The sequence below is a fragment of the Myotis brandtii genome, unplaced genomic scaffold (assembly GCF_000412655.1).
Source record: "Myotis brandtii unplaced genomic scaffold, ASM41265v1 scaffold1441, whole genome shotgun sequence".
NCBI lineage: Eukaryota > Metazoa > Chordata > Mammalia > Chiroptera > Vespertilionidae > Myotis > Myotis brandtii.
Window position 1 is genome coordinate 274,506 of NW_005355164.1, and position 26,765 is coordinate 301,270.

The 26,765-nt window shown below is 44.9% G+C and overlaps 1 protein-coding gene and 1 pseudogene across 2 annotated transcripts in view; both read left to right on the forward strand.

The window, feature by feature from the left end:
- Positions 1-17,826, forward strand: part of LOC102246289 (NXPE family member 3) — a 33,077-nt gene extending 15,251 nt beyond the window's left edge. For both annotated transcript variants that reach the window (XM_005861154.2, XM_014535527.1), the window contains exons 4-7: positions 7,205-7,929; positions 14,469-14,542; positions 14,650-14,862; positions 16,893-17,826. In XM_005861154.2, coding sequence (XP_005861216.1) covers positions 7,205-7,929; positions 14,469-14,542; positions 14,650-14,862; positions 16,893-17,425 — 1,545 coding nt within the window. In that variant the 3' untranslated portion in view covers positions 17,426-17,826. The remainder of the gene's footprint in view (positions 1-7,204; positions 7,930-14,468; positions 14,543-14,649; positions 14,863-16,892) is intronic.
- A 3,632-nt stretch (positions 17,827-21,458) lies between these two features.
- Positions 21,459-22,145, forward strand: LOC102248696 (annotated as a pseudogene).
- The last annotated feature ends 4,620 nt before the right edge of the window (positions 22,146-26,765 follow it).

Consider the following 26,765-nt stretch of genomic DNA (forward strand, 5'->3'; position numbering starts at 1 on the left):
TTCCCCTACTTGGTGAAAGAAATAGACTTCCAAGTCCAGGAAGCGCAGAGAACCCCAAACAAAAGGAATCCAAAGAGGACCACACCAAGACACATCATAATTAAAATGCCAAGAGCAAAAGACAAAGAGAGAATCTTAAAAGCAGCAAGAGAAAAAAAGTCAGTTACCTATAAGGGAGTACCCATACGACTGTCAGCTGATTTCTCAACAGAAACTTTGCAGGCCAGAAGGGAGTGGCAAGAAATATTCAAAGTGATGAATGCCAAGAACCTACAACCAAGATTACTTTATCCAGCAAAGCTATCATTCAGAATTGAAGGTCAGATAAAGAGCTTCACAGATAAGGAAAAGCTAAAGGAGTTCATCACCACCAAACCAGTATTATATGAAATGCTGAAAGGTATCCTTTAAGAGGAGGAAGAAGAAAAAGGTAAAGATACAAATTATGAACAACAAATATGCATCTATCAACAAGTGAATCTAAGAATCAAGTGAATAAATAATCTGATGTACAGAATGAACTGGTGATTATAATAGAATCAGGGACATAGAAAGGGAATGGACTGACTATTCTTGGGGGGGAAAGGGGTGTGGGAGATGCGGGAAGAGACTGGACAAAAATCGTGCACCTATGGATGAGGACAGTGGGTGGGGAGTGAGGGCGAAGGGTGGGGCAGGAACTGGGAGGAGGGGATTATGGGGGGAAAAAAGAGGAACAAATGTAATAATCTGAACAATAAAGATTTAATTTTTAAAAAAAGGGGGGAAATGCACCAAGCACAATTTGCCATTCCCTATGTTCTTGCTGGTACATGAACATGAGCATAGGAGGTACAACCATCTTGCACTATGGGCAACAAGTAACATGATAAAGATAGTAGATAGTCTGGATTCTGAATGACGTTGTTGAGCCACTAACCATCCCTTGATGTCCTACTCCTGGACATGGTGTTGTGTGAGAAAAATAAGACCATCATTCTTAAGCCATTATGTGTTGGGTTTTCTGTAATCGGCAGCTAAACCATTCCTAACTTATATAACTAAATTAGTTGAGCATTTTTTTCCTGACATTTATTTTCTTTTTAAAGTTTCCCTTCTATAAATTGCCTTTTTTGGCCATCTGGCATAGCTTAGTGGTTAAGCATTGGCCTATGAACCAGAAGGTTACAGTTCAGTTCCTGGTCAGGGCACATGCCTAGGTTTCTGGCTTTATCCCCAGTAGGGGGGGGGGAGTGCAGGAGGTAGCTGGTCAATGATTCTCTCTCATCATTGATGTTTCTATCTCTCTCTCCTTCTCCCTTTTGCTCTGAAATTAACAATTATATATATTATAAATTGCCTGTTTATATACTTCGCCCATTTTTGTATTGAATTATTTGTCTTTTTCATGTTGATTTGTGTTCATTCCTCCTATTTTCTGGGTTTAATCATTTGTCTATTATATATGTTGCAAATACCATATTTTGTCAATTCTAAGATGTCTGTTTTTTCATACTTGAACATTTCTGAAATTGAGATGTGTCTTATAAATTACTAGAGGCCCGGTGCACAAAAATTTGTGCACTTGAGGGGGGGTCCCTCAGCCCGGCCTGTGCCCTCTCATAGTCTGGGACCCCTCGGGGGATGACCACCTGCTGGCTTAGGCCTGCTCCCTGGGGGATTGGGCCTAAGCTGGCAATCAGACATCCCTCTGGCAGCCCAGCAGCCCTCTGGGGATGTCCACTTGCCAGCGGGGAGCAGACCTAAGCTGTAGTCGGACATCCTTAGCGCTGCTGAGGAGGCAGGAGAGGCTCCCACCACTACCGCTGTACTGGCAGCCATCAGCCTGGCTTGTGGCTGAGCAGAGCTCCCCCATGTGGGAGCGCACTGACCACCAGAGGGCAGCTCCTGCATTGAGCGTCTGCCCCCTGGTGGTCAGTGTGTGTCTTAGTGACCAGTCATTCCCAGTCTTTATGCTGTTAGGGTCAGTTTGCATATTACCCTTTTACTATATAGGATAGAGGCCTGGTGCACAGGTGGGGGCCGGCTGGTTTGCCCTGAAGGGTGTCCCGGATCAGGGTGGGGGTCCCGCTGGGGTGCCTGGCCAGCCTGGATGAGGGGCTGAGGGCCGTTTGCAGGCTGGCCACAGCCCCTTCAGGGTGGGGGGTCCTGCTGGGATGCCTGGCTATCCTGGGTGAGGGGCTGAGGGCCGTTTGCAGGCTGGCCTGTGACTGAAGCTCCCAGCCTCTCCTTTCTTTCTTTTTTTTTTTTATTCTGGGATTTATTTACCTTCTATAATTGAAACTCTGTTGCCTTCACTGGTGCTTCCAGCTCTGAGGCTGCGGCTGGCTGAAAGCAGGTATCTGGAGTTTGTTTAGCTTCTATAATTGAAACTTTGTTGCTTTTGAAGCTGTTGCTTTCGGAGCTCAGAGCCAGGCCGCAGCAGGCGGGGAACCTTGGCTTCCTCCATCACTGGAGCAAGCAAGCCTCCTGTTCGCTTCAGCTGAGTGGCTGCCGGCCACTATCTTTGTTGGCAGTTAATTTGCATATCTCGCTGATTAGCCCATGGGAAGCATAGCAGAGGTACGGTTAATTACCCTTTTTGTCTTTTATTTGATAGGATGGTATCTCATATTGCAGTTGGCTGGGGGCAGAGTTGGCTTTGCAATAGTCATAACCTGAGGTATATTTGCCAGGAAGCCAAGTTTCAGAGTCCTTCATTTATATAGATCTCTTCCAAGACCTTGGGAAGGATGCTAACAGTGTCATGTGTTTTTGTAAAATTTACATCGTAAAATATTTTAATCTCAACCTGGGAAGGTCATGTATCTTTCTATTACAGCTTCTTTCATGTCAGGTGATGTTGGAGTGGTCAGAGGCTCTTTTTTTTTTCTTTTTTTAGAGCCCATTAAAGGAAGTTTGAATTGAGGAACATTTAGTTTTTATTTAATGTAATTTTCAGTCATTCCTGCATACAGTTAAGTTATAGCTAAATGTCTTGGGATAGGAATGGCTTCCAGGAACACTCCTATCCCACACTGTGCCAACTCAGCATCATGACACAAAGAAAGAGCCAGAGATCCTATCATGATATGAGTGTTTCCTGTGACACTCAGCACCAGAATTATGTGGGGAGTGGAAGACAAACAAGGTTTGAAATGGCCTTTCCTTTCTTATTGCAAGATGTTTGATGCATCTCCAGGCACTGAATCCACATCCCAGGTGGAAATAAAATAGGGCATCAAGCTGGTCCCTTTTATTAGGTGAGTGGAAGCTGTCTCCGATACCTCTCTCCTCATATCTTATTAACCAGAACTGGGAAATTCTCGAGAAAATTGAAAAAATGTGGAATGTGAATGTCATTATTGGCTCGGACCAATAATAATGTATTGCATGATGATAATGTATTACATTTGGCTTTATTCTACCCCAATTAAAAATGGGATATTGGATAGGCAACCAACAGTGTCAGTCAGAAACACCCTCCCCAAATCTAGACATTTGGAAACCTGCCTTTAGGGGAGCTGGTTCTGCACAAGAGATGCACATATGCAGAATCACTGTCTCACATTTGCAAGTCCTGAGAGTTCAGAGATGGGGGAAGAGAGAAAAGAAGCAAGAAGGGCCTCTATGCTCAATAGGACTCTTATATTATCACCACACAAGACTCACACCCACTTGATTTAGAAAATGATGGTAAATTCCCCCTCTTCTGAGCAGCAAACCAGAAAACAGAGTTCTTAGAGCCCTGTACGTAATATAATCCAACCTCTGGTTTTGCCAAAGACCAAAGCTGAGCTTCAGAGGTGTCTGAAGATAAGTCAATAGGCAAAGAAGAGAAAAGTTTCTTGGTTTTAGCCCCACCAGACTACTAGTTGTTCTGCATAGGTTGTCCAAAGTCCACACATTATGATCTTAAATTTTATTGGGAAACTTCTCCCACTGAGAGTGATGGATGGTGTCCTGTGCGTACAACAGCAGCAGGGGAAATCCACCGCTGCATGTTGCTTCCTCTTGCAGAGGAAGCGGTGTGGGCTATTTCTTTCCTTTCAAAAAATGTGAAAATCTGCAATAACCAATTTAAAAAGCATGTGAAAATGTGCAGTAACAAGACCCTCAGCATCAGCTCTTACTTGAAGGGCCCATCTTCCCCCTATCATGTATGTTTAAAACATCTTAATTTCCTGTTCCCCACTAAGTTCCATGGTCCTGATATCCAATTGCTGCATACACTGTGGGTTCTGCAAGTGGCACAATGGAACAAAATCCATCACCATCTCTTTGTCTTCTGTGCTCTGTGCAAAGGCTATGGCCACTGCTTCTTGCATGGAAATCGCTTTGTCCCATGAAACATGCCTCCTGGGGGGTAGTTTCTCTCTCAGCCCATGTTGGTTTCATCTTCAGCAGATTCCTGAACTACATCTGGTGGTTCTGAAGCTTTTGCCTCATTCTAGAAATATTCTCCTATTCTTCCCTACTAACCCAAACCTGTGCCCAGTAAGGAAAAGGGGGAAGATTGTATGTCCAGACTCCACTACAGGCAACAGTGGTCAATGAAACATAAATAAAAGTAATAGTGTAGGACTTTTAAAGCTATTTTGGTGCTATATCATCCCTCCTTCCTGCTGATCCCAAAGTAAACATGATGGCTGGCGCTCCAGCAGCCTTCTTGGGACCAAGAGAGAACTGTCAAGAAATCACAAAGACCTTGCCCTTACATCCTTAAGACACTGAACTAAGGCCACCAATTGTCTATTTCCAGACAGTTATTGTGAGAAAAATAAACCTTCCTTTGTTTATGCCACTGAAGGTAGTGTCTATTACTACCAGCCAAAAGCAATTCCTACCTAACACATTTGCCTTTCTCCTGTTTTTGCATTTTTCAGTATTTGAGTAACCTGTGTTACTCAATATCGGCAAAAATATTTCAGTGTCACATCATTCTTTGTAGAAGAGCGTTTGTTTCTGGCATGATATTTCTCTCCATTGTTCGCTAGTCACTTCAGAAGGTTTCAACTATGCTTTTAATATTTTAACATGCTTTTTAAATTAGTCCATTTTCCTCTCCTTCATTATGGCCTTTATATGTCACCTTTTTCTTTACATTCCCTTTTTTTTTTTTTTTACCAACTCTTATCTACCCCTAGAGAGATGAGCCCCCTCAACCTGACCTAGGGTGGAGGTGATATACTTTGGAATACAACACAAACAAACCCCTATGCTCTCTTGTCTTGGTAATTTAACTCTAGTTTTAGGAACAGATCTTTAGATCAAAGTCAATAGCAGATGCCCAGTTTTTGCTTGTTGAAGCCCAAGCAGTTAAAATATAGCTTCAAGACAGTTGCTATAAACCACGATGTGCCTGCAGGGACCAGAAGCCGGTACTTACTAAAGAACATGCAACCAGTTTAGGGAGGACCTAGTTGGAGTATAAACTTGAAATAATTTTAATTCTTCCCATTGTTGCCATCAACTGTCTGTTAAATGTTATCCTTCCTTTGAGCTTCCTTCATCACATCTCAGTCTAATTCCATACATTTTAAGTCAATTTCAGTTCTTATATCAGTCGAGTTTGTTTGTCTAAGACTCAGTGCTATTCATTTGCAACTTCAACTTTATGTCCTACTTAAAGCTCCTTCCCTTCTCCCTCCTCCCCTCTTGCCAAGTTCAGCTAAGGCTCCCACTGATTTGAGTTGGAGAGAGAGGCATGCTCTGCTCACACATACCTTTCTCATTCTTCTTCCCTCTATTTTCCCTTCGATATTGGGAAGAAAAACCAAGAGACTGAAAAGTAAATAGGTTCCTTCCTATCACTAACCTGCGTGAAGTGGACATTGCTTCTTGATCACAGTTGTTGACCATCTCATTGGCTATTGGCTTGAAGAAGGGGTGGTGGCTCCAATAGGTCCTGTGGATAAAGGGCTTAATCCCAAGCCACTCCCAGAGTCATTGGTGGTCTCTTGTGATTCTCCATCATATCATGTCTCATTCCACAATTGCATATGTCTCTTGACCACATGGTACATTGGTCTCTGGTCAGACAGTGGCCACCCCAGTTCTCGGTCACAAACTGCACCAGCAACTCCTGTGATATGACACAGAAAAATTCAAATTCCAGGGACTTAATTAAGGGCCTCTAGGATAGGTCTCAATACTTTGCATGAAGGAAATTTCTCCTTCTGCCCCTTCCCCTCTGTACCAGTTCTCCTTGATGTACTTCCAAAATATTTTTTTCCTGCTTATGTTGATTTTATCCAGGAGAAATGTAAGGAGAGGTGTTTGGGCATCCCTAGTGCCCTGGCCCTTGTGAGGCCTGGTAATATCAAATGGCCAGGAGTGTGTTTATATAACTTAATGTCTATGCTGTGAGGAAACTCTGAGAAAGAGGGTCAAGATCCTTGATGCTAAGGTGTAGTCAGAAAATAAATCAGACGCAGGGTAGATAAATGCTAGAGACCACCAAATGCTGATGGGCCTTCTAACTGGATTAACTTCCTTCCCTGGGAGGAATTGCTAAGCACTTGTACCATGATTTTGAGCCATATGGATGTTTCCTGTGAAGCAAGGCCAACTTAGGTTTGTGCTTACCTGGGACTTGGATTTTTGTTGGGGGCTGAAGAGAACTGGAGCCCCAGCCTACTCCCTCCCCCAAACCCCATTCTATCTGCACATGGCTCACCTTTGTGCCTCAGGACCCCTCATATCCACTCCATCAACTGTTCCTCCTTCTAAGTTCAGGTTGGACATGTCTAGTAGAGACAGGGGTTGTGGAAAGAGAAATAGAAGGGGAAGGTGGATTTACTCTGGTTTTGGAGTCCAGAGAGAAGATGGACTTGTAAGGAGTGGGGAGGGCTAGAGATGAGGGGTGGGGGTGAGTCCAAGCCTGGACCCCCTCTGGTGGCAGTGGAATGTGTGTGTCAGAAGTAAGCAGGTGGTCAGCAGAAGCCAGTAGGGACCAGCAGACAAAGATGTTATTTATTCTCTGGGATTTAACAAAACTCACAGAAATATGGTTTTAAACATGAGATGGTATTTACAGATGTGTGTGGTGGTGGCTCAGACAACAGCTTTGGGTCAGAAGCAGCAAAAAGGAAGGCAGATAGGATTCCTGTCTGAGACCCACCAAGCAGAGGAGGACTAAGTTTGGTGAATTGAAAACTTCTTTACAGAAAAAAAATATAAAGAGGCAAAAATCACTGACTGGTTCCTCTTTTTCTCCCCACAGATCTTGTATACCAGGGTTTCCTGGCCTGATAGTGCTGTCCCTCTGTCCCCAAGGCCTCTCCCTGCCCGCAAATCCTCTGGCTCTCTCCCCCCGGAGCTCTCGGACCTGACCCACCTTCTGCACTGGCCTCTGACTCCAGGAGATGGAGGGGACCTTTTGGCCTCCACCAGCCCTGAGACCTCCACCTACCACCTGAAGGGTCCTGCTCAAGCCAGCTATGTCCTGGGAAGCTACTTGGAGGCCATCCTTGTTGCCAGAGACCATAGGGGCAGGCCCAAGACCCACGGTGGGGATCTGTTTCGGACAAAGCTGCTGGGTCCTGACTTGAAGGCAGGGGTCCCTGGGGATGTCCGGGATCTGGAGAATGGCACATACCTGCTGTCCTTCCCCCTTTTCTGGTCTGGGCAGGCCCAGGTGCAAGTTCGGCTAATCCACTCCAGTGAGGCAGTTGGGGTTCTTCGAAGAATCTGGAGGGACCAATGGGCCACAGTCGATTTCATGGGCTATTTTCGGGGACCCACAGGATATGAAGAAACTGTGACTTGCAATATTAACCCCCTGTTAACTGGAGAGGAAGAGTCTACCTGTCACTATAGGGATGAAGATTCGGGGGAGCTCTGGTTCTGCGCTCGACCACCCACCCTGCCCTGTGACTCACTGGTGGGACATTCAAGTGGACGTTACTGGAACGTGACCACACCACAAGAGGAGGCCCTGCTGCTGTGGTAAGAAACCCAGCATTCTTGGAAACTGCCCCAACTCCTGAATCCTGGTCCCTACGAGTCTTCTGCCTGAGTCCCTGCCCTTATCATTCTCTGTTCACTCCTATTATGTACACCTCCTGAGCACCTATTATATGCCCATGCCAAGTGCTGACTACTTATGCATAATCATCAGCTTCCCTGCCTTCTACACATTTTCAATGAAGAGATGCATGACTTTTTAAAACATGAAGTGTAATAGGTGCTTAACTGTATGCACTGCGTGGTTTGAAGACATGGAGAAAGGGCACCCCATCTGGTCTGTGATGGTAAGGGCAGGTGACAATTTAGCTGAAACTTAAGGAGGAACCACAGACCCCTGGCAAAGGAGAAGTGTCCTAATCCCCTCCCCCCTACTGCTGGCCCCATGCAAGGAGAGATGTAGATTTAGAAGTCACCGGCATGTATGGTCAGAGAGTAGAGAGGGTGGATATGATTTCACTGAGTGAGACAGAAACAGAGGCTGCAGCCTGTAAGCCAAGCAAAAGAGGCTGAGAATTGTCCTCAGTCTCAGGGAGCAAGCCTCCTGGGTGGACAGAGAATGGGACTGAGGGAGAGGAGACCATAAAAACAGACTTGCTCACAGTGAGTCCTACTGGCCTTGAGATCAGAGGCAGGGCTGGTGCTGGAGAGGATTGTCCTCAGTCTCAGGGAGCAAGCCTCCTGGGACAGAGAATGGGACTGAGGGAGAAGAGACCATGAAAACAGACTTGCTCACAGTGAGTCCTTCTGGCCTTGAGATCAGAGGCAGGGCTGGTGCTGGAGAGACCCCAGGGATGAGGGAAGCATTTTTTAAAATGGGAGACCCAGGCATCTGGTCTCCAGTAGAGAGACAGTAGGGGAAGGAAGCAAAAACAGGGTCCCAGAAGATGGCTTGGGGCGAGGGTGGGATGGGGAAGAGAAGAAGTGGAGGGACACCCCCTCTGAGAGGAAAAAAGAGAAGAGGCTAGAGCTAGAGGCAGAGATGTTTTAGGTGGAAGGACTGACAGGTGAGGTGTCTGGTGCTCCATGACCCCAAAGAGCATGGAGGTTATCACTGCTGCTATGAGGAAAAACACCAAGGCAAGCTGAGCTGGAGACACCCGAGGTGCCAGCCCCCACCAGACACCCATCTCTGGAGGCTCTCGGCCACTCTTCTTGTCTGGCGAATTCCCACTAACATTTACCTCCTGACATAAATATTTAGCACCAGGACCAATTTTCATGCTCCCTTTGGTCAGAAAGGGAGAACCACCGATCTCATTTGCATTAGTCAACTGGAAATAAATCTAAGATTCAATACTGACATCCTAGTCTCAGGATGTTGCTTGGAGGAAAACCCAAGAGTCTCCGGAGTGAGACTGTGAGGTTTGAATCCCTTCTCCAACTGTTACTGTTTGCCAGCTTGCATTCATGTGATCTCTAGCAAGTTACTTATCCTCTCTGTACCTCTGTTCTCTCTTTTGTAAAGGGGATAGTAATAATACCACTGTCATAGACTTGTGGAAGAAACTAATAAATTAATGTGTGTAAAGGGCTTAGAACTTTTATCATCTGATTTCAGATGTTTGCTTCTCTTGAGTCTTATCCCACCCCCAACTCTGTGCTAGATACCATCCAAAGTCCTGGAGGTCCTGGGGAGAGAACAGAGCAGAATGGCCTCATCCTGCAGGAGCTAACAGTGTACTGATGGGATACAGGCATTAAACAGATAACCACACATGCGACAAATGTGTAGTGGGCATGAATTTGCAACCCAAGCTCAAGTGTTTTCTTTACATCAACTTTAGTCGAATTTTGAGGACCGCTGCAACAGGGCTGGTGAGGAGTGTTCTCCTTGTCTAGGGCTCTGCCAAGGAACTGACACTTGACCATGGGGGATCTTTCCTTCTTTAGTCAACTGTCCACACTGGTCACTTCAAAGTGTCCATTGTCCAAGCCTGTATGGTCTTGAGCTCTGCTAGGACAGGCATCTCCAACTGGGTCCAGAGTCCCTGGAATAATCCCACACCTGCTTCCTGAAATGTTATACCTCTATGGGCCACCAGGGCCCTAACACTCTTAGGATAGGCCATGCCTAGGCATCTTTCAAAATTCCAGGAATATTTTCTTGCACTCCTCCTCCTCCTCTCTGAAAGTAAGTTCCCTCTCCTCTATGACACAACCTCTTCAATCAGTCCGTCCCTTCTTTGAGCAAATGCTGACTGCACACCCGTTATGAGTATGGCTCTGCTGCAGACACTGGGAAAGCAGCAGCGAACAAACAGACAAGGACCCTGCCCTGGGAAAGCTTACATATGACCGAAGAAAGAGATGATAAACAATAAACATAACAATAACTACATTACATAGGATGTTAGAAGAAGATCCATACTATGGGAAATTTTAAATATGGAGGAGGTGAGGATTAGGAGTATGTCCAAGGCAGGTTGCAATGTTAAGGGGGGTCAGGGTAGACCTCATTAAGAAGAAGACATCTGCCCTGGCCGGTGTTGCTCCGAGGATAGAGTGTCGGCTCGGACACTAAAGGGTCTCGGGTTTGATTCCAGGTCAAGGGCATGTACTTAGGATGTACCTGGGTTGCAAGTTCCATCCCCAGCCCCGGATGGGGCACATGTGGGAAGCAACCAATCAATATATCTCTCTCACATCAATGTTTCTCTCTCTCTCCCCCCTCTCTCCCTCTCTTCACTCTCTCTAAATATTAATGAAAAAAAGGGGGAGACTGGGGGAAGGTCAATGGGGGGGAAAAAGAAGATATATGTACTACTATGTGTAATACTTTAAACAATAAAAAATATATTAAAAAATTAAAATTAAAATTAATGGGAAAAATAATCTTGAGTCTTACCCCCAACTCTGTGTTAGATACCATCCAAAGTCCTGGAGGTGCTGGGGAGAGGAGAACAGGCAGAGAGAGTTGTCCAAGGATATACCTGGAAGAAGAGGGTTCCAGGCAGAGAGTGTGCAGTAGTATGACTGGTAGTGCCTGAGGAACATTAGGAAGACAGACAGGTAGATGGAGTAAAGAATAGGGAGGTGGACCCAGCCGGCGTGACTCAGTGGTTGAGCATTGACCTATGAACCAAGAGGGCACGGTTTGATTCCCAGTCATGTGCAACCTCGCACATGCCAGGGTTGCAGGCTCGATCCCTATTATGGGCATTCAGGAAACAGCGGATCGGTGATTCTCTCTCATCACTGATGTTTCTATCTCTCTCTCCCTCTCCCTTCCTCTCTGAAATCAATAAAAATACATTAAAAACAAAAAAGAATAGGGAGGTGGTGGGTGAAAAGACCAGCGAGATTGTGGGAAGGACGTGGCATAATTAAGGAAGGGTTCTCTAAATATGTTGGTTTTTGCTGTATAAGATAAAAGGGATCACTGCAGGCTTTTGAGCAGAAGATGGACTTGATGTGATTTACATTTTTAAAGAGTTTCTTGGCCCACTGTGTTGAGAATGGACTGCAGAAGGTTAAGGGAGAAGCAGGGAGAATAAAAGGTAGGAAGCCTTGACCTCAGGTTGCAGTGGGGGAGGTGTCTAAAGTGATTCACTTCTAGATATATTCTGAAGGCAGCACCCATAGGATTTCCTGAGAGATACAACGCGGGATGTACTAAAAAGTGAGAACTCTCAGATGGCTACAGGGTTTGGGGCTTGCGCACCTGGAATGACAGAGCTGCCATCTGCTGAAGTGGGGAAAACTCTGGGTGAGGCAGGTGGTCACGTGTCAGACCATCAAGTGGAGACATTGGGCAGATGGTCAGATACACAAATCTGGATTTGACAGAGAAACTGGGCTGGAGATCTAAATGTGAAAGTTAAAGTCAGGAAGTGGAGTGAGACCACCAAGGGAGGGAATGTGATTGAAATAGAGGAGTGAGGACATATCTCTCTCACATCAATGTTTCTCTCTCTCTCCCCCCTCTCTCCCTCTCTTCACTCTCTCTAAATATTAATGAAAAAAAGGGGGAGACTGGGGGAAGGTCAATGGGGGGGAAAAAGAAGATATATGTACTACTATGTGTAATACTTTAAACAATAAAAAATATATTAAAAAATTAAAATTAAAATTAATGGGAAAAATATCCTTGGGTGAGGATTACAAAAAAAAAAAAAAATGTAAAGGGCTTAGAACTTTTATCATCTGATTTCAGATGTTTGCTTCTCTTGAGTCTTATCTTGAGTCTTACCCCCAACTCTGTGTTAGATACCATCCAAAGTCCTGGAGGTGCTGGGGAGAGGAGAACAGGCAGAGAGAGTTGTCCAAGGATATACCTGGAAGAAGAGGGTTCCAGGCAGAGAGTGTGCAGTAGTATGACTGGTAGTGCCTGAGGAACATTAGGAAGACAGACAGGTAGATGGAGTAAAGAATAGGGAGGTGGACCCAGCCGGCGTGACTCAGTGGTTGAGCATTGACCTATGAACCAAGAGGGCACGGTTTGATTCCCAGTCATGTGCAACCTCGCACATGCCAGGGTTGCAGGCTCGATCCCTATTATGGGCATTCAGGAAACAGCGGATCGGTGATTCTCTCTCATCACTGATGTTTCTATCTCTCTCTCCCTCTCCCTTCCTCTCTGAAATCAATAAAAATACATTAAAAACAAAAAAGAATAGGGAGGTGGTGGGTGAAAAGACCAGCGAGATTGTGGGAAGGACGTGGCATAATTAAGGAAGGGTTCTCTAAATATGTTGGTTTTTGCTGTATAAGATAAAAGGGATCACTGCAGGCTTTTGAGCAGAAGATGGACTTGATGTGATTTACATTTTTAAAGAGTTTCTTGGCCCACTGTGTTGAGAATGGACTGCAGAAGGTTAAGGGAGAAGCAGGGAGAATAAAAGGTAGAAAGCCTTGACCTCAGGTTGCAGTGGTGGAGGTGTCTAAAGTGATTCACTTCTAGATATATTCTGAAGCAGCACCCATAGGATTTCCTGAGAGATACAACGTGGGATGTACTAAAAAGTGAGAACTCTCTGATGGCTACAGGGTTTGGGGCCTGCGCACCTGGAATGACAGAGCTGCCATCTGCTGAAGTGGGGAAAACTCTGGGTGAGGCAGGTGGTCACGTGTCAGACCATCAAGTGGAGACATTGGGCAGATGGTCAGATACACAAATCTGGATTTGACAGAGAAACTGGGCTGGAGATCTAAATGTGAAAGTTAAAGTCAGGAAGTGGAGTGAGACCACCAAGGGAGGGAATGTGATTGAAATAGAGGAGTGAGGACTGGACACTCCAATATAAAGAGGTTGAGAAGAAGGGGGCTAGCAAAAGGGGCTGCCAGGAGCGGGAGGTCTCCTGACAACCAAGAGGAAAACAAGCCTCAAGGAGGAGGGAGCTACTGCTGGGCTGACAAAGGTCAGGAATGACAAGGGCTGAGAACTGATCATGAATTTTGCCATTTCTGAGAGTGAGTGTGAGAGTGAAAGTCCAACTGGAGTGAGTTCTGTGAGACCAACAGGAGAGTTAAGACTTCTTGTAAAATGCCCCAGTCACCTTCTCCTATAAGTCATGTTTTTAATGTTCTGTATTTTGTGATGCTTTGACATCTTGGGGCCTTGTGGGACTGCCCCTCCCAGGATTAGCTGACTCCTAGAGATATCAAACAACTTGTCTTGAGCACACCTTTGATATGCAACCCACCCCTCCTGAGTCCACACCACCACTCCTCTTCCTTTTATCAGGCTCTGGCAGCCAGACACCATCTCCCTGCCTGAAATCCCTCAGGACCAAGTACCAGACAAGTAGAGATTACCCCTATAGCCCAGAGCCCACTGAAATTACTCAAACTATTCATCCCTAAACCTACTCAGCTCTTAACCTTTCCTCACCCATTCCTTCCTGCAAAAAAACACAATAAAGACTTTTGCCCACATTTTCTCCTGCTCCTTATGCCTCTTGACCAAGCCTGGTGCTTCCCCCATGTGGCCCTGCATGGTGCATCATGTCCCCACATCTCAGGACTGTACCACTATTTTTTCCATGGCGATCATCTCCTGATCTATTGACCTTACCATATCTAAATAAAACCAAAATACTAGGTACATTTTTTTTTAATATTTTTTTTATTGATTTCAGAAGGAAGGGAGAAAGAGAAATGTCAATGATGAGAGAGAATCATTGATCAGCTGCCTCCTGCATCCTCCCTACTAGGGATAGAGCCAGGACTTGGGCATGTGCCCTGACTGGAATAGAACCATGATCTCCTGGTTCATGGGTCGATGCTCAATTACTGAGTCACACCAGACTCCTAGGTACATTTTAAAACATCTGCTTTCCACAATGATGAAATTTTGGGGCCAGGAAATTCAAAAAGCCTGGATCCCTGAACTCCAGTTTCTAGCCCCTCTCTTGCCCTAGAGCCCTCACTGTCTCCCAGAAGCCCTGACTCTGGACAGATGCCCTTGACTTTGAGAACTTCCTTTTCCCCAAGAACCCCCATTTCGCCTTAGCCCAAAGTTCCTTCCTATAACACATTTCCATTAAGGATTCCTTTTTTGCCAATTGGTTTCTCTTCAGGAATGTGACAGACAAGGTCCTCCCTCAGGGTATTTCTCCAATCTGGGTGGCCAAGGAGAGCGATAGGAGCCTGGGTAAGTAACACTGGGGCCTACAGAAAAGGCAGCACTTACCCCGTGCCTGTAGCTTTAGTTTTCTTCTGTATCCACTGATTGTTTTGCTTACAAACAATTGCTTACAGTGCTGTCCCCCGAACAACTGTGCCATCCTGGGATCCCGGCCCCAAAGCCTTCTGGCTTCTTCCACCGAGGAGTGTGGCACTCTCTTTCCTGCTCTGGCCGCTCCTTCTCCACTGTTGACAGCATCCTGGGCTGCCTGGCTGGTCATGTCATCCACATGATGGGGGACTCCACGCTGCGGCAGTGGTGGGAGTATCTGCGTGACACTGTGCCTTGTGAGTGGCCGTGAGGGGAGAGGGCACAACTCCTAAGAGAAAAAGAGCAGAACCAGGGCTTTGACAAGGCATAAAGCATCCACCTGGATCCAGGAGAGTGATATAGAAGGACAGGACACCTGATTCCCTTAAGGAAGGGATGGGAAACAATGCCCAGATTATGCATAATCTCAATTATTAATCAGAAGCTCTAACAGGAGAGTAGATATGTTTGATGAACCATGAATAAATAGCCTTGGCCGGAACTAATTAGTTGCTTGGGGGATACTGGAGGAATAGAGTTGGAATTTAAGAAAATAATTGTAGAGAAACCAGGGGTTTTGTCTTGTGACATTTGGGAGACACCAACTGTTTTTAAGCAGTTTTTGGTTTGTTGGATAGACTGGACTGAAAAAGAAAGATCAAAGACAAGTCATAAGACAATTACATGGTCAACATGTGAGGTGAAGAGAGGCTAAATTGGTACAAGAAATAGAGTAACAGCAGTAAAGGAAGTAATATGCTGGAAAAATTCACAGTCTTGTTAACGGATTGGCTCTGCAATGAAGGGAGGTGATCAGATCACTATGGATAACCATAAAATGAACTCAGAATAAAAGTCACTGGCATGCTTACTAGATATGGGAGCAAGAGACAGGAGTGAGAGAAGATGACATATTTATTTTATACCTTTTCATATTGGATTAAAAAGGTGGGGGGAGGGGTTTCTGTGGAGCATGTGGATGAGGCATTTGAAGACATGGGATTGGAAGTGCATTTAGATGTCTGAGCTTCAGACAGACTTTGGTATTTATTCTTCTGAAGATAGATGTTCAAGGAGGTGAGAGTGTCACACGGGGTCTCTGCCTTTCAGGCACAAGCTCCACAATATAACATAACAGGAATTAAGGGATATGCTTTATTGGAGAAAGGGGCAACCTGAGAGTCTAGGAGAGAAAGAGCATCAGCTCCCAGCCCCGTCCCCCACTTGTCCTCCCACCATCCTACAGAGAGGTGCGTGGGGCCCACAGGGTGGGTCTATGCTCTAGTGGAGGAGACCCCCCCACACACACACACACACGTGCCATAGTTCTTCCTTTTTACCTACAAACTTCTTGGTACAAGATACATGTGGGCTGTCATTTGCTCACAGAAGTTAGAAAACAGCTGCTGCCTCCACCTGGAGACCTTGAGGCCTGTGGGACGTTGACTCCTGCTTGAAGGGTTGAAGCTCCCACCGCCCAGGAGGGTCAGCCTGGATGCAGCCCCTCCCTTTAGGAAAAAAGGGAGCTCCACTCCCAATTAATTCGATGTCTCATCAACGTTGAGTGACTTCCCAGGATCATTTTGGGACAATTCTGCTCATGGCCGGGTGGAGTGGGTGAGTTTTCTAGCCAAAAGCTGTTTCTAAAGATGAGTGGAAGCTCATGACAGAGGCTGGGGAAACCAGAGACTGTGCTAGTTGATCTGGCACCTTTCTGTGGACTAGAGAAAGGTGCCCCTCTGTGCCCACACAGCCATGGAGCACACGGTGGGGCGAGCAGGTAGAGACTTCGTGCAAAGAAAGTAAGGGCCTTTTTCTGTAGATGTGTATAGCTCTCTGCCAGGGCACATGACAAAGCAGACAGACTGGATTTCAGGAGTCTCAGGCCCCCTAGGCTGGCCACCATTGTGCAAAGACATAAACTGGGCAACCCTGAATCTCTAGCCTGACTCAAGTCTTTATACAGGGGTGGAACCAGTGAGTGAATCTGAGTTGGAGCGTTAGATCTGCAAGGAGACTGTAGAGAGTGACAACACACTGCTAAGAAAGGGAAGGGATTCCAAAGGGAAATCAATAAGACAAAATGCTCAAGGAGCCAGGGAGATGAAGGACTGAGAACTGGGTCTTCAGACTTGGTAACTAGGTGGTCACTGACAATATTATAGATTAAGGAGAGCAAAATCGATGGTTGGGCCATAGAATGATAGAGGAAAATGGTGCTAGATTTTTAAACCAGGAAATACAGTCCTATATTAACCCCTAAGCCTTTTCTCTTGTTCTCCCACAGCCCTGAAGCCCATGGATCTACACGTCACGTATCAGACAGGGCCCCTGATGGCCGTAGAGACCACGCGGAACATAGTGCTGCACTGGCGGGCCCACGGCTGGCCCCTGCGCTCCCTCCGCACACCAGTGGCCTCCCTGCACTCTGTGGTCCAGGAGCTGGGAGGCCTGGCTGGGGGGCCCCACACCGTGGTGGTGCTGGGGCTGGGCGCACACTTCACCACCTTCCCTCCATCCGTCTTTGCGCAGCGACTGGCAGGGATCCGGGCAGCTGTGGCTGCGCTGCTGGCCCGGGAGCCCCACACTCTTGTGGTCATCAAACTGGCCAACACTGGCTACAAGTCCGTGTATGGCAGTGACTGGTTCACCCTCCAGGTGAACCGGCTCCTCCGAGCTGCCTTTGCTGACCTCCGTGTGGCCTTTGTGGATGCCTGGGAAATGACCTCCAGCCTGGCCCTGCCTGACAGCATCCACCCAGTGCGGCTCATTGTCCAAAACGAGGTGGACTCCCTCCTCTCCTTCATCTGCCCCACCTGAATGCTTCTGCCTTGGGCTGTGTGGACAGAGAAGCTGGTGTGATGATTAAGCCTGCAAGCTCTGCCTCAGCCATTATTCCCCTTGTCTGACCTTTCTAATGCACTGAATCCATGTCATAATTCACACAATTGTGGATTTTTCAACTTGTCATTTAGACCATTTCTTTTACATGTTTGAAGTCCATGTTATTATGCATCACCAGGAAATCTGACACAAAACAGCCAGCATCAGGGCATCACTTGTAAAATCACTGGTTTTTTAAAGATAAAGAAATAATCCTTTAAGCATTTAAGCAAAAAAGGCTTAAGTCACTTACAAGAGAAAAACTTAGATTGACTTAAATCAGTGGTTCTGAACCTTGGCTGCACATTAGAATCACCTGGAAATCTTTTTTTAAAACCCTGATTTCTGGGCCTCATCCTCCAGAAATTCTGTTTCTTTGTTATGGTGTGGGGCCACAACATTAGTAACAAAGAAACAGAATTTCCGGAGGATGAGGCCCAGAAATCAGGATTTTAAAAAGATTCCCTGGTGATTCTAATGTGCAGCCAAGGTTCAGAACCACTGACTTAAATTAATCAAAAACAACATTAAGTCCTAACTGGTTTGGCTCAGTGGATAGAGCATTGGCCCGAGAAGTGAAGGGTCCCGGGTTTGATTCCAGTCAAGAACATATGCCTGGGTTGGTGGGCTCAATCCTCAGTAGAGGGTATGCAGGAGGCAGCTAATCAATGATTCTCTCTCATCATTGATGTTTCTCTCTCTCTCCCTTTCCCTTCTTCTCTGAAATCATTAAAAAAATATTTACAAAAGCAAAACACCAAAAACAAACAACAACAAAAACATTCAACACTAGAAGCCAGTGGAACAATGCTTGCAAAGCTGACAAACTAAAAAACTTAAGAATTTTGCACTTAGCTAAAGTATTATTCAGCTACAAAGGCAACAAACAAACATTTCAAATATGTAATAACTCAGGAAGTATAGTTGATGTCCTAAAAGAATAACAAAAGTCAAACTTCAGTCAAACAAAATATTACTGATATGGCCCAGCAATTTCACTTCTGGGTATTTATCCAAAGGAAAGGAAAACACTAAGTTAAAAAGATATCTGGGCCCACAATGTTCATTGCAGCATTATTTACAATAGCCAAGACATAGAAACAAGCTAAGTGTCCATCAATGGGTTAATAGATAAAGAAAATATGGCATGTATAGGCAATGGAATAGTATTCAGCCATAAAAAAAGAGAAATATTGCTATTTGCGACAACCTAGATGGACTTTGAAGATGTTATGCAGGTGAAGTAAGTTAGACAAAGGAAGGCAATTACCATATGATCTCACCTATATCTTAAATCTGAAAAAAACAAGACAAAAATTAGATCACTGATACAGGTTATCAGAGGTGAGGGTGGGGCATGAGTAACATAAATAAAGGGGGTCAAAAGGTACAAACTTCCAGTTATAAAATAAATAAGTCCTGGGATGTAATGACTGCATGTGACTATCTATACTAATAAAAGCATAATATGCTAATTAGAGACCTTCTGGACATCCTTTCAGACAAAGCCATGGTGATGGGGCTGAGGCAGAAGCGGTTAGGGGCGATCAGGTCAGGAGGGGAGGGCAGTTGGGGGTGATCAGGCCAGCAGAAGGAGGCTGTTGGGGGTGATCAGGCAGGCAGGCAGGGATGGGGCCTAAACTGGCAGTCGGGCATCCCCCGAGGGGTCCCAGATTGATATAATCAGATGTACTGCCTTGTGAGTGATGGGTTTGTCATAACTAAATAAAGTGCCAATGTTGTTCCCACGTCTATAATAATCTATAATAATAAAAATGTAATATGCTAGTTAGACCGGACATCTTTCCAGACATCCTTCCGGATGAAGCTGGGGCTGCGAGGGAAGCCCGGGTCCTAGGTGCTGGAGGGAAGCCAGTTCCAGCAGCCAGGGGAAGGAAGGCCTACTCTTGCACGAATTTCATGCATCGGGTCTCTAGTAGTAAATAATACAGTATTGCATGAGAACTTTACCAGCACCTCGTCTTTGGAGGAGTCAGATAAAGGCAACTGAATGGGGTCCACTGGAGAATCTTCGGACTCAGGAGGATTGCTCTATTCAGAGCTAATTGGTCAACCTTCAACTTTAACCTTCAACTTTTACCACTTTCAAATCAATGAACTAACTGAAAGACTGTGATTAATAATTCATCATCCTTCTGTACTATGCCACTTGCTGGAGTGTGGTTTGAACATGTAGAAGTAGAATTTTAATAATCATTTTAGTCATACTGATTTTCCCACCTATAGAATTTAGTACCTACAAATAGTTCTCCTATGTTGAGTAACAGAAATGTTTAGAGAGTGAGGTGTCATCATTACAAGTATATTGTAATTAAATATGAGTTAAAAATCCTTTAAAATGTTGTATTGCATGCCGAAACCGGCTTGGCTCAGTGGATAGAGCGTCGGCCTGCGGACTGAAAGGTTCCTGGTTCGATTCCGGTCAAGGGCATGTACCTGGGTTGCGGGCACATCCCCAGTAGGAGATGTGCAGGAGGCAGCTGGTCGATGTTTCTCTCTCATCGATGTTTCTAACTCTCTATCTCTCTCCCTTCCTCTCTGTAAAAAATCAATAAAATATATTTTAAAAAAAAAATGTTGTATTGCATATTTTAAAGTTGCTAAGAAAGTAAATCTTAGAAGTTCTCATCACAAGAAAAAAATTTGTAACTACAGTGGGGCCTTGACTTACGAGTGTCCCGACTAACGAGTTTTTCGAGATATAAGCCGTCTCTCGGCCGATTTTTTGCTTTGAGTTGCGAGCTAAAATTCGGGTTACGAGCCAGCTTCAGATACCCCACCGCTAGTTGGCGCAGCGAATGTCTCAGTGAACGCCACAACATCAGCCCAGCATCACGTGTCTCACTTGTTCACTTTAATGATTTGACATACAAGTAATTTGAGTTACGAGCTCCATCACGGAATGAATTAAACTCGTAAGTCAAGGCCCCACTGTATGTGTGATGATGGATGTTAGCTAGTTATTGTAGTCATCATTTCACAATATTTGTATACATTGGATCATTGTGTGGTAGACCTGAAACTAACAATGTTATTTGATAATTGTATCTCAATTTAAAAAATAAAAGAGGGTCTTTCTTGGGTTAGTCATTTGATACACTTTCCCAATGATATATTTCTGTTTTTGCTAAAATAAATAAATAAATAAATTCAAATGTAAAAGAAAAAAAAACACTGCATTATAGCAATTTGTAAATTTTTAGCCTCACTGGTGAAATAATGCTAAAGAATAAAGGTGAGATACCTACGTACCAGCTTAACTTTCCACTCTCCCTCCCCTCCTTATGAGAGTTATTTTACCTTAATATGGCACAATGTGTCTCAGTCACATCCACATCTTCACAGCTTGGGTCTTAAGAACTTGAACCTGTGTCAGCTTCCGGTTTTTACAGAGTTCTTTCATAAGAACAAAAGAAACCTTTTTGCTATTTATTCACAGTTTTTACCTTTCCATTTAAAAGGCAAAAAATGGGTCCCCTCTCTCTTTTTCTCTCCCTCTCCAGGGAGCACTCCAGTGCCATTCCCTTCCCTCTCTCCTTCTCCCACAGGCATGCATCCCCTAACCTCTAAGGGACTCTACGAGACTTGCAACCAAGGGAGCAATGGGCAGCAGCATCTTGTCCAGGGCTAACCCCCTGGACCTGTCTCCAAGGCCCCCATTCTCTACTTCCCAGTGAGCTAAGGCAGTCCAGCCTAGGCTCTCCTATTGCTTCTTCCATGCCCTCCTTGTTTTGCTGTCCTAAATATACTTTTGCTGTGGTCAATAAATTCTTGGTTGCTTTTCAACACTTTGTCTCTTGATTGAAATCTTTCCCTCAAGAAGACAAGAACCAAGGGCTCCTTGTCTCGCCGCTCCCCTGCCTGCTGCAGGGCTTCAGCCCTTACCCAGCACAAGGACGCCAGACCAAAGCCACTTCAGACGTTCACAGTTTCCTGGTCAGAGTGAGCCATGACGAGGACTTCACCATGTGCATACCACTTCCTTGTTTTGATCTGGTATATTTTCCTCAATTATCACATCTCACAAAAAGGAAGGAATAAGCAGATGTCCAAAATCTTTCTAAACGGTGGACAGTAGAAGTACTTGACATTCCTTAATCTGTTCTTGCAGGCCATTTTCTATGGGGTCGCCTGCATGGAAGATGTGCTGAAGAGAATTAAAGGGAAAAAAGACATTAAGTTAATAACTGCCTTCAGAGACCTGCTTTTCACCGCACTGGCTTTTCCTGTATCCACATTTGTATTTTTGTCCTTCTGGATCCTCTTTCTCTACGATGGAGAACTCATTTACCCTACGGCCTTAGATGATATCTTTCCAGTGTGGCTCAATCATGCCATGCACACGTTCACACTCCCCTTCTCCCTGGTTGAAGTCATCTTCAGGCCACACTGCTATCTATTGAAGAAGAAAGGCCTCACCGTGTTGGCTGCTGCTAGTCTTCCTTACATTAGCAGGGTCCTATGGATCTACTCTGAGACTGGTACGTGGGTATATCCTGTGTTTGCCAAACTCAGCCCAGTGGGTCTAGCAGCCTTCTCTCTCAACTACATCTTTACTGCCTGCATCTACCTACTTGGAGAAAAGCTCAAACAGTGGAAATGGGGTGACAAGAGGCAGCCAAAGAAAAACATGTGATTATATGCTGTCTTTCAAGAATTCAAAAGGAAGAAAACACAGGAGGGTGGGGGGTTTTTGTTTGGGGTTTTAGGGTTTTGTTTTGTGTGTGTGTGTGTGTGTGTGTGTGTGTGTGTGTGTGTGTGTGTAGGTGGTGGAGACACATAAGAAAAAAGGACAGGAAACAATATTTAAATTTAAGAAGAGGGTTATGAAGGTAGCTCAATTTGAAGACTTGGGTTTTAAAAGGCTTACTGGCCATGCAAAAATAACTCCTGCTATCTTAAAATTTGTTACCTTTGTCTGAACTCTGTAGAGTTCTGACCATAACCCAAAGAAACTCATAAACTCAGTGTTAGAGAATGTTTAGACAGAGAAAGGAATGTAGGATCATTTAAATTCTTCACTTTACAGAGGAGGTTGCTGAAGACCTAGATGAGAAGTTACCTGCATGAGGCCAAAGAGTTAGTGTCAAAACTGAACCAAGAGCTTTTGTCTCCCAGATATTTTAACTCCCAATCCTGTGCCATTTTTTAATAATCCCAACTTTCCTAAAAACAAGCATTTTCATAAGCTAGTTATTTTCACGAATTTCTTATCTATTTTTCTCCCCTCAATCGAGACAGGAGTGTAGGGAGGTTCTACCTCATATGGTATAATAGCAAATTATTTGGGATAATGAGAAGATAAGTTATAAAAATATTAGGAACTCTTTCCCCCTTGTGAACAAGCATTCAAGGCAGGTATAAACACTGAACATAATGACATTGTCAAAATCTCTTCCGTTCAAGTATTGATTAACTTGTCAAATAAATGTACATTTTACTTGGGGAACAGTTTAAGTGGGAAGTAATATAATTATGAGAACTGCTGAGATTGCTTTGGTACAAAATACTTTGCTGAGCTAGTTTATGATTTAACAAAACTGATTGTCAGCAAGCACATTCATGAACCCTGCTTCGATTTTCCTAATGGAATTTTCCAGGTCTGTTTTTGTAAAGAAATATGTGGTGGGTAAAAATAGTCAAATCTATTGGTGTGTCAAAGGCCCAGGGGCATTGGGGTGTGGGCACCAGAATAAATTGTACTTGAGCTTCCCAACCAAACATGATACAGGAGAAATTTGGTAAAAATGGGTAAAACCTGTATTTTAAATAAATAAAAAGAGTCACATAAGAAAAAAAGAGTGTTTTTTAAAAAAAAAAAAAAAAAGTCAAATCTATTGGTGTGTCATAAAGCCCAGGGGAGTTGGGCACCAAAATAAATTGTACTTGGGCTTCCCAACCAAACATGATACAGGAGAAATTTGGTGAGAATGAGTAAAACCTGATAACACTGTGTCTGGAACTAAATTAAATCTTGACTGCTACATTAAAAAATTAATTAATTAAAATAAAAATAAATAAAAGGCAAAAATGCACTTTTTAAAAAAATTCTCACCCAAGGATATTTTCCCATTGATTTTTAGAGAAAGGGAAAGATAGAGAGAAATATCGATGTGAGAGAAACACATCAATTGGTTGCCTCCTGCACAAGCAGGGCTCAGGCTAGGGAGGAGCCTGCAACCGAGGTACCTGCCATTGACCAGAATTGAACCTGGGACCCTTCGGTCTGCAGGCTGACGCTCTAGCCACTGAGCCAAACCGGCTAGGGTGATTTTTTTTTAAAACTCGTAAAGCAAAGCTCCCAATTCTCAGGACATAGAGAGTCTCATAGGTTTCCATTCTTCTGGCTATCTCTCTGGCTTATATTCATTTATTAAAAAAATATTTACTGACCTTTCCCCCAAAAAATTATTTACTGAGAACCTGTTATGTGCCAGGCTCTGTGCAATGTACAGGGGATGGCACAGGAAGCAAAAGCACGCACAGTCTGCTCTCATGGAGCTTCTAGCAGAGAGAGAGCATTCAATGAAATAAACATGAAGGGTAACTTGTGATTAATGTTAGGAAGAAACAGCACCAGGTATCCCAAAGCTGCATCCCAAGTTACATTGATCTGGTTTGGGGATCAGGAAAACTTCCCTGAGGAAGCAATGTTTGTACTGAGGTCTAACAAAGTCATATAAGTTATTTGAAGGGTGGAAGTAGAATTAGGGAGCAGAAGCATTTCAGGTAATACAAACATCAGACTAGTGCAGGGGTGGGCAACCTTTTTGTGACTGTGTGCCAAAACCAGCAAAATCTCTGACTCAAAATTCTTCTGCGTGCCAACCCTAATTTTTTGAGAACATGTTACGCCTACTTGATATCTCTTAAGGTGTACGTATGTGAAGAACCTTGAAGAAATAATAAAATTCATTCGAGCGACAAAAACACAGTATATGATGATGAAAAATACATTTATTTTTTAATGTATACATGTACACTGATAGTCCGACAGAAAACTTTATGACTCCGTTTGATATTATCAGTGGGACTTTTGCTGCTACATCCCTGATGACAGAGATTTTACATCAGGTTTATATTTCGTGACCTTCAGAGATATGCGCGAGCTACTACTTTCATCCATCAGGCTACTCCTATTACGAGACTTAACAAAATTCATCACTGAGAACAAAGATTCACAATTGTAAATGGAAGATTATAAGAGAGGGTTTCACGTGCCAGCAAAAGTTACTGGCGTGCCATGTTTGGCACGCGTGCCAGGGGTTGCCCACCCCTGGACTAGTGTCTTGTGGTGGAAAGCTGTGTGAGAAGTTTGAGGAAATGGAAGAAGAGCAGGATGGTTGCACCTAGAGAGCAAGGGGAAGGGTGGAGAGAGAGGTCAGGGAAAGTGGAACAAGCATGACATTGAAGGCCATGGCTTCAAAGGTGTCACATAATAGGACACCATGAAAGAGCTTTTATCAGGGCAAGTTAATTCGCCTACTCAAAACTCACTATACTTTCAGTTCAACCTAAAACTTGTCTTTAAAAGTTTATTAATTTTTTTAATGATGGAGAATGCAACAAGTGGGATGTTAGATTATCCACTTGTTCCTCATCCCCCTAAATCCACTCTTCGACCTTCTCCACCCTGCATGACGGCTGATTCCTATTGACCACATAACCTGGGGCCTTCGCCCTCTGGTTGACCACTGGGACCTGCCCATGGGAGACATCTGCTGACCAAGGGGAGGAGATCCTCTCCCTATTGAATTACCCTGAGTTGCTATTTGCCTCCACCAAAGGCCCTCTCCCTGCACCTAGGGGCATTTATTCTAGGTGCTGATAACTGTTCCCTCTCTTTGTCCCTTCAGGCATATGGGTGACAAGAGAAAAGTTCTGAGATGGACTAAATTAAGTTACAGCAAGTAGAAGGAACAAGGAAGAAGAGACAAGGAGTTAGTCAACAGAGTGAAGATGCTTCAACATCCCTGTGGATAAAGTGAAGATAGCAATAAACCCACCACAGAATGTTGTAAAGCTGAAATGAGGCAATGGATGTTTAGTGCCTGACGCAGATAAGAGGGTTCCACAAAAACCAGAAACATTTCTTCTCAGGCCTTGGAGAGGGGGTAAAAGAAAGCAGATACAGAGATAGGCGGGGACTGCCTTGCTGGCTGTGGAAGAAGTGTAGAAGAAACATGTTAGGATTGGGGAAGAAACTGATTAAAAAGAAAGTCAGGCCTGGCCCCCGTGGCTCAGTGGTTGAGCATCGACCTACGAACCAGGAGGTCATGGTTCATTTCCCAGTCAGGGCACATGCCCGGGTTGCAGGCTCGATCTCCAGTGTAGGGCATGCAGGAGGCAGCCAATCAATGATTCTCTCTCATCATTGATGTATCTATCTCTCTCTCTCCCTCTCCCTTTCCCTCTGCAATCAATAAAAACATTTAAAATAAATAAATAAATAAATAAAGGCAGGAAGGAAGGAAGTCTGTCTGCTGCTTCCATCTCCAAAAGACCAAGGCCACTTCCTCTGATGAAATCATGCCCACCCACTCCCACAGTCTACTCAGTAAGTTGATGGCAACCTCGTTCTGGGGAGGCAATGGGCAGAGCCTCCTGTGAGTCACCAAAGGTCCCAGTTCCCAACCTCTCTCCCCGTTCACCACGTCACAGGCGGGCAGTGCCCTCCAGTAGGGATGGTCCCAGGGACTGTCACTGGGGTGACCCATTACTGCTCTGAGCCTTAACCCCCTCTGTCCAGGGAAGACTCTGGATTAGCCAGGGCTCCCACAGCAGTGGATGGGATCATATAAGGAGCATTATAAAAATACAGCCTCCTGCGGCTCAGCCCTCAGAGCTCTGCACTCTGGTGCTGAGGCCTAGAGATTCTGTGGTGCAGCCAGGTAGAAGCATCCAGAAGGCTCTGTGGATTCAGCAAGAGTGGAGTTCCAGTCCTGGACCCATCACTTGAGAGTCACGGACTTGGGCACACCCTCTCCGAGCCTTGGTTGTCTCACAACTGAAGGGGTGAGAACAGAGGGCCCTGCAGATCCACACTTGAATTCTGTGGGTAAAGGCATGGGCTCCAGAAAGCCACTCTCTGGGGAGATGGAAGTGTCAGGCCACACTCACCTCTTAATCCCAGCGAGGGTGTGAGATGCAGAGGGAACAGAATGGGGCCTGTGGGTCTTGTTTCTGCCTGTGAACTACAGGGGAGGGCGAGTGACCAAGAGCCAGCTGGATGCACCTGGGATGGGGCTGGGGCTGG